General features: G+C 38.2%; 1 protein-coding gene across 10 annotated transcripts in view; it reads right to left on the reverse strand.

Moving 5' to 3' along the window:
* Positions 1-13,464, reverse strand: part of LOC113132473 (pleckstrin homology domain-containing family A member 7-like) — a 99,540-nt gene that overhangs the window by 36,113 nt on the left and 49,963 nt on the right. For all 10 annotated transcript variants that reach the window (XM_026310561.1, XM_026310553.1, XM_026310551.1 and 7 more), the window contains one exon: positions 9,108-9,191. In XM_026310561.1, coding sequence (XP_026166346.1) covers positions 9,108-9,191 — 84 coding nt within the window. The remainder of the gene's footprint in view (positions 1-9,107; positions 9,192-13,464) is intronic.

Here is a 13,464-nt window from a genome sequence, read left to right on the forward strand (position 1 = left end):
GGGAGGCAGATAAGGTTCTGAGAGACACACAAAAGGAGATGGAAAATATAGGAAGCTCCAACACAGAGGGCAAAGAGAGGACACTCTCGAAGGCAAAATACATAAATAACATTTGAAACTTGACATCATACTAAATCTCTTTATTGAAACCTTTCTTTACTGTTTGATTTTCCAATTCCTTAAGATTCTCCTTTGAGTCTACTTGATATTTCTACTGTTGAAGCGACTCAAGGATTCTCACCAAGCCATCAAACCTCTTTGAATCAAAATGAACTAAAATAACTGAGGATAAAGAGATAAAAAAGGAGAAAAGGAGTAAAACATGAAGAGCAATTCAAGAGAGACAGCATGAAAGGAGGCTGTCACACTCCACTAAACATGTTGTGCTGCAGCTCCATCAGTGGATCAGTGTTCCAGTGGTGGTTCTTCTCTGAAAGAGGAGGTAGAAACGTGGTAATCTCACTTTCAATCTATGCTGATGATTTGATTTGATTCGCTGCAAAAATACAGCAAAAAAACATATGACTATTTATATGACTATTATCTGACGGATGGTGTGTATTTGTCAGTGGGAATCCTAAAGATCTGTCAACCATCAGAAATCAGGGTGAAGAGTCATATACAAAAGCCTCAACTAAAATCTGCCACTGGCTAATCAGGAATTCAAGGTAAACAAAGCCTAATCTAATAAAGAAGAATAAGTGTCATTATCAGTAATTATAGACAAAACATGCAATCTAGGATGCTTCACCTGCACACAACAACATAGACACACAGGGAACAGTGAAGTAGGTTTCACTGGTTCTGAAGCAAGTCTTCCACTACTGCTTGGTGACTGATGACTGCAGGTGAGCTAAGAGGTAAACAGACAAATCACACCACTGCTTATGAAGGTGCATCTGTATATTCTGCCTACACAGAGACAGTCAGCACTTTTAAACTTAAAGGGGCACTGCACTAATTTTATACATGAAGCTCAGTTTACTCATTAAAAGGAGTAGGGTACTGCTCAGCTTGTGAAAACAGTCAGATGAACAGTGTGACCCTAGAGAAGCTTTCCAATTTAGAAAGATCCACAGTGATGAGTTCACCAGAGTCATCTCAACCTGGACGTCCAGCTTGTTATGAAGGGGTTTGTGAACGTGACATATACTAGAGACTAAAAGGATATCTCTGTAGCTCCGGTTGTGCCCTTTCATTATTTATTCTGTCCTATGTTGACTCTGCTGACCTAGAGTGAAGTACTCAGTGGCTGCAGTATGAGTTTAATAACACTTCACCGAAGGATGAAATTTGACAAATGAAAGGAAGTGATGCAGAGATGGGACAATCACTTCATAGAATTGACTCATCTACCAAAACTGCCCTGGGCTCAACAACCCAACAACCTAAAGACACAGCTCTGAAGTGGCTCCACAAGCTAGAAGCTTAAAAATAATAGACCATCATTATAAAAAAAAAGACAACTGCACAAAGACAAATAGCACAAACAAAACCTTCAGCTTGTGTAAGACTGTTCAGTGAATGGAAAGATGCCATTTTCCTTCTTCACTTGGAAATTTTTGTATGAATAAGTTACTGTGTGGTGAAGAAAAAGGAGGCAACTAATAATCAAAGACCAACACTTAAGACACACATTTAGAATTCTAGTTAGAGTATGGCAAGGCAGGACCCAAATCTAAAAATATTGCATATAACATCACTCAAAGATATTGGTCATGGGTAGGAGGACATTTATTGTCTGCTCATCAGCTGGAAAGTGGTTTGCCTCCTCTTGTTATGTGTAGGAGTTAAAGGCGGCCATGTCATGTGCAAAGAGGCTACAAATCACATAAGAGTAGCTGTCCGAAGGATTTTCCTGAAAGTTAATGATGCTTCACAAGAAAACAGGAAAAAGACACTTAAAAAAAGATCTCACAACCACAGTTACACACAAAAAAAACCCGCACAAAACAACAAAACAGGTCTAAAATCCCCTGCACTGGCACACAGCCACACAGGCACAGCTGACATTTAAATAAAATCAGTCGCTGTACAGTTTGAATTCTGCAGCCCCCAAATATTCAGAACTAGAACCAATTATCTGAGAGAAACATCAGCATGCCTTCTTCATACAAAGTGTGGAGGTTATTATTTCAGCACTGACACATTGTCAAACCCCATTTCCCACCCATTTTATGACAGAACTAAAAACTTTGTTTGTATGGACAGCCTGTGTCCCCCTTCAAAGAAATATCACCTGCAATAACAATTTCTCCACAAAAATCCACCTACTGCATCTCAATTTTGTACTTTAAAGACTTTTTGCCCAAGCCACACATTTGCATCTGCAACTGTCTTCTCCTGTTTCAATGCCACACTGCTGTTATGGAAACCAAAGGCTGCAGCCCTGACAAGGCACCATGTGTGCACTCAGCACATTGCTCACGTAGCATCCTTTAATTCACCAGATCCCATATCAATGAGCAGGGGAGGGGTCAACATCAGCAACATGGATGGAGAGTTGAGAGAAACCAATATGACAAAAAAGAAGACATGCAAAGTGACAGCCAGGAGCTGTGTTTATCTCCATTTACACACCAGGCAGGCAGGCATGCTCTACACTACCAAGCAATTATTTGACTTGAGGATGAAGAAATTTCACCCCATAAATCAGTTCAGAGGTTCAAGTAATAAAATGGGAACATTTATAAAAGCAAAACCCAACATGGATATATGGAACAAGAGTCTTAGATCATACTGTGCAAAACTTTGAGCCAGAAATGAAAAAGTCAAAGTACATTTTTCATAAGGAAATAGACATTTCTGCGAGATATCCAAGGAAACAAACATTTTAGTTTCCATCGTTCCAATACGCAGGTTTTCCATGACCTTACAGCTGATGACAAGAAGAAATACAAATAGATGTGGCAGAAAAAGACACACTTCATATTCAGACAGATACTGATCCAGACAGCAGCAAATGAAGTTATTCCATCTCTCTTGCTGCTAAAATAAGAGCTGATAAGGTGCTGATAGGATCTGTAAAGTCCTGACACTTTAGCCACTTTAATCCATGGCCCACTGATGCCAGCCTCTCACTCACACACACACACACACACACACACACACACACACACACACACACACACACACACACACACACACACACACACACACACACACACACACACACACACACACACACACACACACACACACACACACAGATGGAGTTTCAACTCTGCCTGTAACCTGATGCCTCCATCAAAGTTGACGTTGACTTTAAAAAAGAAGCAGCAGCCTGGCTGGTGCTGGAGCTGAAGGTGACAGGTATACCAGAACATGAGCTCCGGTGAACTCTGCAACTTGTGTACCAGCACTGTGGTGCCGACAGGTTGACAGTAATTTAAAAGTTAGCTCAGCGCCAACTGAGAGGCTCTGTGGCGAACAGAAAAAGATATTGCATGAGTGTGTATGTAAGTGTTTAATTGTGCAGCTTGGTTACTCAAAAATAACTATAAACTGAATGAAGATAAAAGTTTACAGAAGCGTTCTGGCCTCTATACAACTTGTAGTGTCTCATGCAGCCTCATTGAGGTCTTAAATACCAGAATGGAGCTGAACAGCACCTTGGACAACAGCTGAAGTCCTTTCTCTTGTATTGTTTACAGTTGTGAGATGATAATTGGATAATTAGGCTTCACAGCTAACAGAAGGAGGATATATAATCCCAGGCTCCTATATACATTAAACATAATAACATAATCTTCATTTTAAATTGGTGCATTGTAACTGGATGAGAGTGTTTACAACCAAACATAAAACTAACATCATCATTCAATCACTGGACCAATAAGTATGGATACTGTGCCAGAGAGGGGGGTGGTGGGGGGAGGGAATCAATGTTTTTTCTTATGTGGAAAGAAAATTAAAAGTATTAAACTAAACCCAACAGTAACAACATCCACAAGGTTACTGAATTTGATGATGATTGACAGTGATGTGCTGTTATTAAAAGAACTAGCCTCTAGTCATTCTATTCAAATTAAGGCGTCCCCAAAATACACTTCTTTTTTCTGTTAAGAAAAATGCCAGTAACATCTTGTGTGTGAGGGGCTACCAAGACCAGATACCTTTTGACATAATAGTGCAGATGGTTTTTCAGAAACAGCTTCATTCAGATTCTTGTGTAGAGTTAGACCTGTATCTGGATATCAGCCTTAGTTCTTAACTTTGGAGTCGGGAGACAATTAGCTCAGCCTGACACAAACACTGGAAAAGCTAATGATTACTAACTGCCCTATTTAACTACAGTTTATTTGTCCTTCTCTTTAGCATCCAAACTATTCAACAATGTTCATTAAAAGTCTTTGACTGCATATTTATACACACAGAAAACATGGTGGTTTCCATCTTTACTGTCTTCTGGCACATCTTTCTGTAACCTTCTTCAACCAGTACTCACATGTGAACCGGTCTGCCAAAGTCATAATGCATCACCATCGAGGACGTTCTTTACCGTGATTATGAAGTTGGTGCTTCGACTGATGATACTCGACTGCATAATCACAGCAAAGAACACCCCTGAGTGTATTACTGCAGTATTACACTGAGATACAGAATTATGCAAGTATGCTGCTTCTAAGTGCATTTACCACTAAGTGCATATTTAGATCACTGATTCCGTCTATCTGTGCAGAATTCAATGTCTATTTTCATAACCACACACACACACAAATGGTTGAAGTGTGTGTGGTGCACTGGCACATTATCATAGAGACTTGGACAGGCCTGCTCCACGCCTACGCAGCTGTTAATAAGACAGAACATAGTGAGGAAAAATGTAATCTGGTCGCATCTACAATGGAGAGATGGAGGAAAAAGAGGGTGAAAGAGATATATGTAATGAATAGGAGTCGGGGGGAAATGGACAGAAAAACAGGAAAAAAAGAGAACTAGAGAAATCACACGTAAGCAGAATAAAAACAAATATGATACAGAAAAGAGAGACTACTGTCCCATCAGAAGAGCTCAATGACCACCCACTGTAAGTCACCAGACAATTGCTGCCCACACGTGAACAATAATCTTCACTGAGCATCAATCAGTGCTCTACTCTCAATTCTCCCTGCTAGTGTTTTTCTTTTTCGGGAAGCCACAGATGTTGGAGTCTGTCACAAAATTATGTATCATTAAATCTGAGCATTTTATTGACATAAGCTACTGTTTTTTGAATCCGTTTTTAAAGTTTTTGTGACGATATGCATTCATCCTAGACACAAATTCCTCATCATGCCATCATGTCAAGTACGTCAGAAATAAACACTAAATTCATTTGACTTAATTGAAGTCGACCGAAAAATTCAAAGTTATACAAGGGTAAAGACAGAGATGCAGATGTAAAGAAGAGAGATAAAGGAGTGGAAATAGAGTAAAGAACACAAAAGATGAGATGAAAGAAAAATTAGACCACAGAGGAAAGGAGAAAAAAGAATTAAACAGCCAGAGTTCTGACAAAACGACTGTGCCAGAAAATATCAATAATGGGAACAGCATGAGAAGCAAAACGGCAAAAAAGTGGTTGTGTGGGACGGGTGGAAATGAAGAGAACCGGAAATAGAAAACAATGAGTTGGCGACATATAAAAAATGAAAAGGAAAAATACTGTAGTAGAAATGGAGCATGTGCAGGGAAATGTCATTATAGTTTAATGTGTCTCCTTATTAGATTAGCAGCTACAAAAAAAAAAAAAAATCTATTAATTGGTCATTACCCACTGTGGTTCTGAAGGAATTACACCAGCTGATGTTACAGTGCAGTGCACCTGCATACATCTATAAAGACATTCGGACTAAATTCAAAATAAAAACTGCTATCACAGCTTTTATGATTGGACCTATGTCAAACTATTTATATAACAATTTTTTCTTCCTTAATTGTTCATCATGTGCTAAAAAAGTTTTTTTTCCGCACTAATGTCTGACTGAGGGAAAGTCAAACAGAAAATATTTAAACGCTTTCTACTGCAGCAGAAATGGCTCTTAATTAGAGATGTTGTCTTGATAGTAAATATTTAAAGATCCTTCCAGTCTAAATCTTCCATGTTGTTTATTATAGGCCTTATCACTGCAAGCGTGGAAGTTGAAGTGTAGCATTTCAGAAATACTTTTATGACTGTGCTTAACACACAGTCAGACTGCATCATTTCAATCAGTGTCCCAGTGTCTGTACTTGTCCACACAGGCCTAATCATCCAAAATAAGTGACACGATTGTGTTAAGCTTTATCTTTTCAGTCTCATTGACATCAACATCTATTTTGCCTGAGGACAAATTACATATACACAAGATCAGAAAAGACGAGTCAGCCACACAAAACAATCATCATCATACAGAGACACTAATTAAAACAATCACAGATTTTACAAAAGCATCACAAAGCAAAACTTCCTGACTGGAATACAGCAAATGTGATTTCAGGTTTTTTAGCAATTCATTCCAGCGGCAGGATAGTTCTGGAAACTGGGTTTCACCTGTGGCAATGTGGTAATCCATATCCACCAGCACAAGCATACCAGGTAGGAGGTGTTCAACATGAGTTATGTATGAATCTGCTATCCAGCCAAATCCCTCAGTATTTTTTACACTGTATTTTAATTAGATTCCACATTCTGGGGGCATGGGTTTATGTAGGATTACCAATGTCTGAGCACTTGTTTAAGGTATCTACTGCATTTTTCACTTCAAAACAGGTGTACATTATTTTAGCAGCCTAGAGGTCTCAAAAAGATGACTAAACTAGAGGAAGTGTAGTTTGTGTTGGAGCTGCCAGTTGAATATAATGTATTTAACATGTAATATGTTGTATGTGTGTACATACAGTATATACGACACGTAATGCATCAGTTACAATCTGCTACAGTCTGTGGTATTGTCAAGATTTGGGGCAGGCTAGCTCACTATAAAGATAAGTTATTTTCCCAGCATATAAGCTGTCATTTCAGAACAGAGTTCAGAAATGAAATATTAACGCACAGAAGAAATCGCAAGATTCCTAATATTCTTCCTTGTGGAACACCTTTGTCATGGGAGAATAATTTTTGTCCTTTACTGTGCAATTTAAAGAACATTTATAAAAAGTGTAATAAAGTATTATAAGCAAATTATAGCGACTTAGATGCCCATAGGGTGGTACAAGGATGCTTCTACCAAAGTACAATATAATCATATTCACAGAGTTTAAAGTTCTTCTACTATGACCTAAAAAAGCAGTTATACTATGACAACAACATGGAGAAGCACAGTTTCTTTGTCTCATTAAAACTGTCAGTGCACAATGGATTTGACATTTCTGGCATTTCGATTTCAAATGTAATGACTGTCAAATATACCAATGTGCCATATAATAGGTGCAAATTCAGTACTGAAGACTATTTTTATTTTTTTATGAAAGTTTTCTGCAAAAGTATTCTCTAAGCTGACATTCAAATTCAATTCACCTCCTGAGGGTGTATGCAACTGGATATAAATAACTTTTAAAAAAAATGGAAGAAGAACTGGAACATACAGAGTTGAATTATGGTTCTAGACAATGGACTATAGCACTAAAACAAGAAAAATGAAAACAAGGGAACACTGTCAAATATATCATTTCATTTTAAAATACTATTCCACCCAAACTGGTTTACAGAAAAATGCCAGGAGCAAGATGTGGATTTATTTTTCTCACACCCTCTAAACAAACCAAACCCTCTGTGCAAAAGTTTCAAAGAAGTGAAGCAACACTTTGAGGTTTTATCTTGTTTGTTTTTGGATAGTAGCAGAGGTGGATTTCTAGTCAAGCTGCAAAGTGTGTTTATACAAAATTCACTTGTCTTACTGGCCTATATCACAGTCTGGAACAGGAAGACAAAAGAGTGTCCCAGCTCTTGTGACTGAGACCTTAGAAGACTGTGGTGAAAGTCCAGTGTTGGGTTTACTCACTGACAGGAAATCTTTACCCAGGCAAACTCCTTTGAGTGCAATACAATCTGGCTCATAAACAGGCATGAGCAAGCACACTGGCTTATTTAATCCACACAGACCTGAACACCAGGTACCTGAGTAGCTTTACATTTTAGAATTAAAGGGAAAGTTCAACATTTGTGGAAATTCACTTGGGAAAGAGCCATAAGGATTTTATGGTGTGGGTTTGTTTCGAGTTAGACTAGGCCCTCTGGAGGATGCAAAGAATTTATCTTCTCGACCCAGCTCCAGATAAGAGAAACGAAGAGGGGATAAAAATCTGGGGTGTCTTCAATTATTACTCTACACTTACGCTTAAAACAAAGTTACTGTGGCCACTGTTTGCTGCAGGTTTTGTTTCTCAGACAACACACCGATCTTCTCACAGTCAGAGGAGAGAAAAGACTGCAGGCACTACTCAGGCTGAAAAAATGCTTTAACTCCAAACTTTTCAAACTACAGTATATACATGGTAAGGAAGAAAAAAATAAGAAGATATGCAACTAAAAGTAGCTGCATTTTCCACCTCACATGGTCTAAACAGGAACAGGAAAGCACCGTTTTACCAACTCTTTCTACTGAATCACCAAACAGCAAGAACAGTCCAGAAGCACTGCTTGTCTTTGACAAATGCATGACGACTTCTTTTACATTTAAGAAGTAGCCCTGGTGAAATGAAATCAAAGGCCCACATCTTGACTTAAAATAACACTAAATGTTTCATAGACCCTGCTGCCGACCCACTCAAAGAAGAAAAACATGTTGAACCTAAGAAAAACATGTAAATCCTAACTCTAAGGCATGGGTAGGGGGTTTTCAAAGTCAGTAAACTGCAGTATAGCAGATAGTCTAAGAAACTGTAAGAAGAAAATCACTCCAAGAGCATCCACTCCATCATGTCGAAGACACTGATAGAATAAATAGGTCACAGCATAACTATGGACCCATTGATGAAGATAGAAAAACATTTCAGCCTATTTCAGTGCTGATACCCTGTAGCTCAAAACAGCTGGAGAAAAATCCATGTAGCCCAAAACACATAAAAAGAAATCAATGTTTCATTTCAAGAGGTAATATTTTTTGGATGGGGCTAAGGAGAAGTAACAAACTCAAATTACTCACTGATCTTGCAGAATAAAATCCACGTTGTCTGGAGAAATCTGTCCAGTCACAGGATGGCAGAATGTAGTGGCCCTCTGGTTGTGACTGAAGTGAGGAGAGAGAGGAGACAAAATTAGCTTCAGTGGTACTGTAAACACTGTGAAGGCATCACTGTGGATTTTCACCCCCTGCTGTGTTCACAAGTACAGCACACATGAGACGATCATTCCCTAAAAGGAGGAATGGGATGAGGAGCACTGTCCCACTTCTCCACCCTGATGGCCCTTCGTCCCTGACTTTCCCAGCCCTGTGTAGAATGTGAAGTGCGACTGCAGGACCACCACCCTCTAACCCCACCCAACCCATCCCCATGCAGCATCAAAGTGTTTGGATCAGCACAAAATGCTTGACAGCGGAGGCCTGGGCCTCCATCAGTTATAGACTCAGTCAGTCATTCTAAGCCTCAACTAGTGTGTAAAAGCATTTGACCGAGTAAACAACACAGACAGTCACCGAGTGTGTGCGTGTTCTCCAATTCAGACAGAGCTTGAATGCTTCACAGTAGACAGCTGACTGCTGATATACTGATGTTTTGAAGTTCTGAATAAACAAATGTTATTGGACTAAAGTAGGTGTTTTCATCTCTCATAGACACCTACTAAATGAGTAACAGCACCAACTACAACAACATAGAAATGTCAAAGGAGAGTAGGTATAGTCACAATATGATGATGGTTTTTCACAATGAATTTTCTGCCGATATAAAATACTAAGACCTGCTACAACATGTTTAGATGTACAGTATGTACATATATCTGAAATCTTTTCAAAACCTCAGTATTCGGAAGTATTTTCAATGCAATCATGCTGATGTACTCTTAATTTTCTCATGTAAAACGGCAACTATCCCTGTTTTTTCTCTGTTTATAATGTTAGAAATAAAATATCGGGATTTTGTATTGGTGCAACAAAATAAGCAATAATGAGATCTCATCTTGGGACACTTACAAGTTGCAATCAATCTTTTTCATTATTTTCTAACATTCTATACATGAAACAATTAATAAAATAATCACCAGATTAAATAGTAATAAAAACAACCCATAATTTGGTCCCAAAATATAAGATCTTCATAAATGTATATGTATAAATCAGATATATGAATGAACAAGTATCGATTCCTCCCTGATGTGGCAAAGGAACAAATCCCACAGGACTACAAGATTTCCCAGGAGGCCCAGTAACATGGCAGCCACAAGCTTCATAACAGGGATTGACAATGACATTATCAGCTCACAAGACCTAAAGAGAACTTGTAACATGAAACTGGTCACATCTGAATGTGCTGCCTGTAGACACCTTCCTGGCATCTATACTGATGTCAGTACAATGTTTCCCTCTTGTTAGATGAAATACTTCAACCACTATTGCTAGTATTACTATTAGTAAAAATAATACCAGCAAATAGATGCTGGAAAAATGCTGACCTAAACATCTTTGCCTTGTTTATTTTTGTATTTTAAGAACAGAAATGAAAAAACTAAAAACTTCTGCACCAAATTCAAAATCCAGGCAGACATGAAAACAAGGTTTAAATTAACACAATTTAAAATGGTTAATGCTCTTTCTAACGCTTTTCTACACTCAAGAGCACTCAAAGTGCTTTACATTATGTCCTATCCACCAATACACACACACACACAGACTTTGACATGTGGCCTAGAAAAGCCAGGGACCGAATCACTGACTCTCGTTAGTATGTCAGTGGTTAGTTACCTCCTACCCTGCTTATCTTTCAGTATTCACAGAAATGCTTCTATTAATATTGTTTCCTACCACTGGCTGCATTGTGTCAACATCCTCAACTGCTGCAGGCTGTGTGTTCACTTATCAGCACAACCAATATTTAATGCAAAGTACAGTGCAAAGCACATGTTTCAGAAGTCCATACGAATCGTGGCCCACAGAAGACCACATATGAAAGTCTGAAATACTAAAACAAAATGAAGGAGCTTGAAAAACTTTTGCTCACAACACAGGGAAGGAGAGCAGCACAACCTCAAATGGTGTTAGTCATGCTGCCAGAGGTGTGTGTCATATTGGACAAAAACAGCCAGTGCTCTAAACAGTACTATCCCTCATGGGGATATGCTCACTGTTTCACCATAACAAGGAGCCCTGCCACAAAGTCAGAGGGGCTCTAAGAATTAATAACTGTCTGAATAGGTCGGGTTTATAATCGATCGGTTGTAGCATGAAAACAGTTTGTCCTGAAAGGCCTCTGAGCCATGAGTTATGACTGAGACTCTCTCCTCACAGAGCTGTGACAAATTCAACAGCAGATGCTAAATGGCAGTCGTGTGTCTGTGCTGTTTTACTGAGAAACAGCTACTTGGTTGATGCAGGTGATGCACGTTGTATTATGGTCACGCACCTGCAGGAAGTTGTAAAAACCAAGTTAAATCACACAGCTACTGCCACATTCTGCTTTTCTAACCATGCACAGAATGTTAGTAGCAACCGTGTAGATACCGATTTAGAATATAGTCCTGTTTTTCTATGTTTAAATGTCCGATTAAGATTTTAGTTACTATATTTTATTTCCTCTCTTCCTCTTTGAGTGCCCTTCTCTTGAAAAATGAAAATAACTTCAGTGATGAAGAGGAAACAGAAAAACATTATTTGGCTGTGATGGTACTTTTTTTTTTTTTTTAAAAAAAGGGATGAATATGCATGAATGAGGTTTTTGGCTGACCATATAAATGAATTACTGAAAAAAATGAATTGCATAAGCAGGAAATTTACATATACATAAATAGGGACAACATTAGTAGAATGTTATGCTAATGGGTTTTATAGCTTTAATACCATTATTATATTAATGGCTTATTATGGTAAAGTGAATTTATTCTACTGTTCTTCTGTGAGCTTGTACACTGTTCCAGAGAACAGCAGGAAGAAACAAGTGCAAAAGTGTAAAACAACCTTTCATCAAAATGAAAAACAAAAATAAAACAATGTGATGTAATACAGCAATTAATGAACACATGATAGTATATTAAAATAATGTTAATTTGGTGCTGATGACAGCTGTAAGACCATCTCTCATTCACACAAATGTGTGAAAACTAATAGACACATGGAGAAGTCACACTAATCTCATGAAATTAGAGGCAGTACAATAAAAGTACTGATCTTTTTAAAGAGGCATTTATGACTGAGGGCATTGTCACCTCAATAAATTCAGATTCACCCAAACAAAGCCCTGTTTATTTTGCAGCTGATATATGTAGCACTTCTCCTGGGAAAGTGATAAATCCACGTATGATCGCTCACAGAATATGAGTGTCCTGGAGTGGCAGTGTCCTGTGAGGTCATTTATTCAGCAGCTGTGATTTCATTCTGCAGCAAGGTTCAAAATAGTACAAGATATAATAGACGAGATAGTGTCATTTCAGAAAAGCGGAGATGACCTGACCCATAAAAGAAAAATGTTAGTAGTAGAGCTAAAAGCTTTATATAGTATCCTTTTAAAATATCCCTTTATCACTGGTAATAAAAGACCTGTTCACAGTCTACCCCACTGTACATCTCTGGGTCCATTTCCTGCTTGGTGAATTTTATGTATTTTTCTACTTTTACTTCTATTTTACTATTTGAAAGAAAAATGTGTCCAGAGTAGCTTCAGCAGAGTTTGATTAAAAAAAAAGTAGGAAAACTCAGGTTAGTTGCTCAGATCGAAGGAGAAAGGAAATGAAATAAATACAAACCAACCCAGACAAGATACGTATGAGAGGTTGTGTGTGTTTTTTTCCCCCATATTATCATACATGCTTTTGCATTATCTATATACTCTAAGCTCATTGTTCTTCTTTAGGAGTCAGTAAATAACTAAATTACAATTAGATGAGGCATGAATAGAGAGAATAACTCAAAGGTTTAATATGATAGTGGCTCCTTAAAATCAAAAGAAATTGATCACCTGTCTGTCTCCCTCAGATCTATGGAGCATTTTAGTGTCTTTCAGCTCATTGTTCTGATTTTAGAGTACCCAGCTTTACTCTTTGGGTTTAGTCTGCTTGCTCAACTCAAAGCCACATACACTCACAGCAGAAGACTGTTTTAGTACAATGGCGTCTGAAAATTTTGCTCCGATGTCAATGTTTCACAAGGCTGTGATGGCGTTCCACACAGTTTTTATTCTGTTCCTTGTGTGTTATTACTGTATTCACAATGATTATTGTAGCTAAGAGGTACAGAGAGTGCTCCTGAAACACAGAATCAACTAAAAACAGTGCAGCGATAAAAACATATTCCACTCATCCAAACATTTCTGTTGTTCCATCAACTTTAATCTCCAAGGACAACAGAGGCACTA

The sequence above is a fragment of the Mastacembelus armatus genome, chromosome 6 (genome assembly GCF_900324485.2).
Source record: "Mastacembelus armatus chromosome 6, fMasArm1.2, whole genome shotgun sequence".
Taxonomy (NCBI): Eukaryota; Metazoa; Chordata; class Actinopteri; order Synbranchiformes; family Mastacembelidae; genus Mastacembelus; species Mastacembelus armatus.